This window comes from Aptenodytes forsteri, unplaced genomic scaffold (assembly GCF_000699145.1).
Source record: "Aptenodytes forsteri isolate BGI_AS27 unplaced genomic scaffold, ASM69914v1 Scaffold258, whole genome shotgun sequence".
Classification (NCBI taxonomy): Eukaryota; Metazoa; Chordata; class Aves; order Sphenisciformes; family Spheniscidae; genus Aptenodytes; species Aptenodytes forsteri.
The window spans coordinates 1,669,352-1,674,545 of NW_008795250.1; the positions used below are offsets into that span (position 1 = coordinate 1,669,352).

Below are 5,194 nucleotides of genomic sequence, written 5' to 3' on the forward strand. Positions count from 1 at the left end.
GTTTTTTTTTTGTTTTCTCAGTTTCGGGGGGGTTTTTTGTTGGTTTTTTTTGGTTGTTTTTTAGTATTTCAAGCAGGGCCCAGCTGAGCGCTGGGCGTTTTACTAAAGTACGAATCTTATTTTTTAATGTAATTAAAAGAAGAAAAAAAAAAAAGAAAAAAAGAGAGAAGAAGGTTAATAAAAGAAGAATAATAATAAAATAAATAAGCCAATGAAATGGACACACGAAAAGGAAACCCCAACGACAGAAGTGATGGTTAAAGGGGAGACGCTGGACTCGCCGCCCGGTCGGGAGAGCGCGGCCGCGTCCCCGCGAGACGCTTTTTTTTGGGTTGTTTTGCTTTAAACTCGTTGCAATGTTTGCATGCTGTCTTCAGAGGCCTTTTTTTCCAGTCCTGTCCAGTGCTTTATTCTCATGTAATGCTACCAACTGTGAGATTAAAACTGTAATAAAAAAAACCATTCCATACGGACGCGGCACATCCCGCCTCACCGCCCCTCTGTCTCTGGCTCTGCTCCCATGGGATGCAGCCCTGGGGGGGGGACGACACGACACAGCGCCCTGGGGGGGTCCTGGGATCCCCTGGCAGGGTACAAGGTGGGGACGGTCCCCCCCATCTCTGCCCGGGGTCCCCGCATCGCTGGGATGAGCAGCCTGGGCATCACTTGGTTCCATCCCACCCATGAGAACTGGCGAGGCTGTGACAGGGATGAAGCTGCCGAGTGATGGCAACGCTCCTCTTTAAGCCAGACTTTTATCTTCCACCCTTGGAGATGCTTGCACCAGCCGGGGGAAGACCTGGGGATGCATTTTGGGGCCGATCCCTGGACCTTGTGGACCTTGTTCCCTGCCCTGCTTGGCTCAGCCAAGGGGCTGAAGACGGGGACCCCCCCCCATGTCCTGGACCCCCGACCCCAAAGGAGGTGTCCCCACGGAGTCTCTGTTCTCTTAAAGGGTGTTGGGTGGAGGTGGCGTCCAGCACGCAGGGCTCAGCAGGTTTAAAATAGTTCCCTTCATCCAAGGGAGAATTATTCAGCGTTAAACGATGCGTGGGGCATCGGCTTTACCGGCTGCCTGGTTCGCAAGCCGGAGTCGGGAGCTCTCGGTCCGTTTGCGGCCAGGATTGGGACCGAGACGACTCGTGGTGGGGGGCTGAAGGAAAAAATAGGGAGCGCTGGGACAGTGGGCACAGCTCAGGTCTAGGTGGGATGGAGGATGGGGTCACACAGCCTTCAAGAGCCCTCCGGTGCGGAGGGGAGATGGCAGTAGCTACAAAAGTCGAGTGCTCCCGACCCCCTTCCCCTGAGACCTCGGGCTGTCCGGATATCCGGAGGAGACGGGACAGGGATGTGATGGGGCTTGATCCACCGTAGGGTTTCATTTCTCCTGGACTAACCCCCCCCCCCTCTTGTCACATCCTCCCCCGTTCCTCCCAGCACTCCAGCAGGCCCCAGCCATATAAGCAGCTTTACTTTTCGGGCTTATGAAGATTAAAGTCATTTACGGGCAAAGCCTGCAAGAAACATGGCTTTTGAAATGGTGAGAAATGCCCGGCACCTTCCTGCGACGGTAGACATCAGCGAGCCGGGAGGAGGTTTGGTCCGGTCCCCCGTCGCATCCCCTCTGGTCCCCTTGCCCTGGGTTACCGCTGGCCGATGGACCCCTGCCAGCCAGCAAAAAAAGGGGCGAAAACCTAACCCGAAACTCATTTAGACCTTTGGTTTTCCTCTAAATGGCCACCGCGCTGCCGATCTCTGGGACCGTGCCCGGTCCCACGGGCAGGAGGGGGCTTTTGGGGGTGTTTGGTGCCGTACTGACATCCTCAGCATCCTCCGGGATGTAGCTGGAGGGTGCTGAGAGAGGACTGCTGTTAAGAAATCCCATTCTTCACTGCAAAGAGGGGAGCTTAACCCTGCCAAGCCCTTCCTGCCGCCAGTGTCCGTGCCTCAGTTTCCCCCCGCGCAGGGCTGGCAGCTCCTGACTCCTGTCTCTGGGTCCCCCCCCGCTTTGGGCTGCGGCCCGGTGGGGCACAGCCAAGGACAGCCTGTATCCCACTAGGTGATTTCTCCCCAGGGATTTTGGGGCTGTTCCCATCAGCTGCGAACCCATCAGCAGGCTGTGCACCAGCTCTGCCCCCCCCCCCCCCCCCGCCGCTCGCGTGGGAAGAGGGGACAGGCCGCCGGCTCCTGTGTGACACCCGGGGGCTACTGTGGCTCTCGGGTGCTGGCACACAACATGTCCCCCTCCTCCTCCTCCTCCTCCTCCTCCTGTCGGTGACGAGGAGATGGGCACCGGGCCCAGTTGTGTCAGCTCCCATCCCGCCTCGAGTTCGCAGCGTGAATCATTATCGGCAACAGCAGGCAGGGAGTTATTTCTGCTGCCTGCGAGGCCGGCGCCGCCGAAGGCCGGGGTGCCCATGGCACAAATGGACCTGGCCCCTCCCTACGCCTTTGCCACACGGCATGCAAGGAGGAGAGAGACACGGGGAGGTCCTGGTTTAAAAAGCGCCTGAAAATTCAGCCTCCGGTTCTGGCGGCCCTCGCGCCTCTCCTTTCTGCACCGCTGGCCAGGACCCCAGCTTGGACTGGAGCTCGGCGTCCCCAGCTGGCGCAGGGTATCCGCTGCCGGGGCCCAGCCGGGCTGGGAGTGCCTGGGACCGGCGCTGACTTGGTACGCAGAAGCTGGAGGAGGTGAAAAGACGATCTCTGAAGTCACACGTGCTTTGCTTTTCTTTCCCTATCCATCACCTTGACGGCTCCTCCACCTGCCACCCACCCCCTGCACGGACTCGCTGGGGTCACCCTGGCCGGAGCACCTCTTCCAAGCGCCAGCTCTGGCTCCCTCTCGGTGCAGCCTGTCCCGGCCCTGCTGCCCTCCGCTCCCTGTAGATATCCTCTCCCTTCTCCATCGGGGCTCTTTCCTTTGGCTTCGGCTCTTCCTGAGCGCCTTCCCCGTGCCCCAGCCCCTGCCTGCCTTCTCCCCCTTACCCTGAGAGCCCCAGAGATGCGGAGAGCCTTCCTCTTCTAAACAAATAAAAACTGAGACTCACTTCAAAGGAAACCGGAGCGCCTATCTGTTCCCAGCGCAATTCCAGCTGCAGCAATCGCTCGCTGCTTCCCATTTCCCAGGGTTGCAAACCGTCCATCCCGAGAGGAGGGGGGTGTAACGTGCCCGGGCAGGCCCCCTCCCAAACTGCCCACTGCTTAATTCCCTCAGTGCCGCCTGGAGCAAATTGCCAGCTCTAATTATGGCCCAGCGAGGCTCCTTCTGCTCCATCCTCGACGTGCGGGCTTCCAAACCCCTGGCAGACCTCGCCAGCATCTGTGCACTGCCTGCACCTCCTCCCCCTCCGCGACTGACTTTATCGCGAGGACTATTTTTAGTGTGATGTACACACTATTTTTAGTGTGTACGGTCCCACCACCGCTCGGTGCCGTTCACCTCTCCAGCTCCGCGCGCCAGCTTTTCCTTCTGAGCACTCCAGGAAATGAAGGCAAGGCCGGAAAGATCCCCCGTGGGAAAACTCCGTGTGGCCGTGTGTGTGTTTCGGCTGGCGTGTGCCTTTGCTCCGGGCTTGCTCTCCACCACCGGCAGCAAAGCAGCACATGGTCTCCCCATGTGCCTGTTTACATGCTCTGTGTGTCTGTCCGTGTAGATTTGTGTCACCGCTTGGGTGCAGACTCTGCCATGGGAGCCCCCCCCCCACCCCCAATCACCTCCCGGCACGTGTGCCGGCAGGGATTATCACCACCCCTGCTGCCCTGCCTGCTTACCCTCCTCTTCTGATAATGCACCACGGCATCCCCCAGACCCCCCCATCCCTTGGGGCAAAGGCTCTATGTGCCCCTCCCCACAGCTCTGGCAGGACCATTCCCATCCCACCCATCCCAAACCCCTCAAAATCCTAATTCCGAGCCTGGGCAGCCCCGTGCTCAGGCAGACGCCGTGATGAGACGAGTGGCTTCAGAGGGAAGTGGGGGGGACATCTCGGCAGCACCCCCACTCCCGGCTTCCCTTCCCAGGTACCGTTTGGGGTCTCCCAGGGGATGCTCTGCCAGGCCACCCCGGGGCGAGGAGGGGGACGGCCAGGCAGAGGTGCCGGGTTTGTCGGGGTACCTGGCCGTCGCGTCTCCTCCCGCCCAGAAATAAATGGGGAGGGCCGGGTCCTTCCCCCGGGCTGGCATTAAGCCTCCCCGGGCAGCGGGGACCCTGATGGTCTTCAGCTCGCGGGAATCTGAAAATGAGCTGCGGCGCACATACGTGTGTGTGTGTGTGCGCGCGTGTATACGTGGGTGCACACCCGTAACAGAGGGTTAAGGGAGGTGTATTGCCCAGAACGGTACAGGGTATTCATTAGCAAAATAACACCAGCAACGTAAAACTATTTAGTTGTTACGCGCTGGGAAAGAGAAGAGATGGGCATGACCCTGTAAAGGACCTTGCAACTCCTTCCCCCCGTGCCCCCCTCTCACGCTCAGCCTGCGCTGCCGCAAGCGCAGGCAGCGAAATCCCCACCGGGGGAATGCTCTGCAGGCGCACGAACGCATGAGAGCTCGGGATGCAATTAAACACAGGGGGGGGTTTTTTAAAAAAAAAATGAAAATTCATTACGTGATGCAACGTGTGACACAGAGCCTCCGTGATATATAGCCCTCCCTGAGTATAATTAAGGCTTAATATCAAATCGGAACAGTAATAAACCCCCCTCTATGGGATTTCTTCGTCCTTAGGCGATGATGACAGATTTTTGGAATGTAAAGGCTTGGTTCTACAGGAGTAGGAAGGCTTTACATTGAAATGGCTTCCCTCGGTCACGAAAAGGCGGCTTTGATTTTGTTTCCATACAAAACTGCTGCGTTGCCTTTCATCTTCCTTGGCCAAGACAAACTCCAGGCGCTTTTAGCTTTATTTAATGACATTCAAGTAACTTGAAAGGAAGGAATTTCATTTGATAATTTACAACACCCTTACCCTAAACTTTCTTTATTCCCTGTGTTAATGAATTGGTGGCCCTTTTACCCCAATGAGCGCTGGGCAGAAGAGAGCTCACTGCCCTTTGAAGGGATGCTACAGCTCAAGACCACGGGACGTTTTCTCTTGAACTTTCGGCAGCTGAAGCTTGCGGTGGTCCACAACAGCGCCGGGACCCTCCGGCCGGGGCGTCCCCCCCCCCAGGGCGCCCCGCGCTCCCCC

The 5,194-nt window shown here is 58.0% G+C and overlaps 2 protein-coding genes across 2 annotated transcripts in view; both read left to right on the forward strand.

Annotated features, from left to right (window-relative positions):
- Nucleotides 1–106, forward strand: part of CSK (c-src tyrosine kinase) — a 5,279-nt gene extending 5,173 nt beyond the window's left edge. The window contains exon 10 of the mRNA XM_009278906.1: nt 65–106. Within this exon, the coding sequence (XP_009277181.1) occupies nt 65–106 (42 nt within the window). The remainder of the gene's footprint in view (nt 1–64) is intronic.
- A 1,154-nt stretch (nt 107–1,260) lies between these two features.
- Nucleotides 1,261–5,194, forward strand: part of CPLX3 (complexin 3) — a 17,751-nt gene continuing 13,817 nt past the window's right edge. The window contains exon 1 of the mRNA XM_009278858.2: nt 1,261–1,370. Coding sequence (XP_009277133.2) covers nt 1,261–1,370 — 110 coding nt within the window. The remainder of the gene's footprint in view (nt 1,371–5,194) is intronic.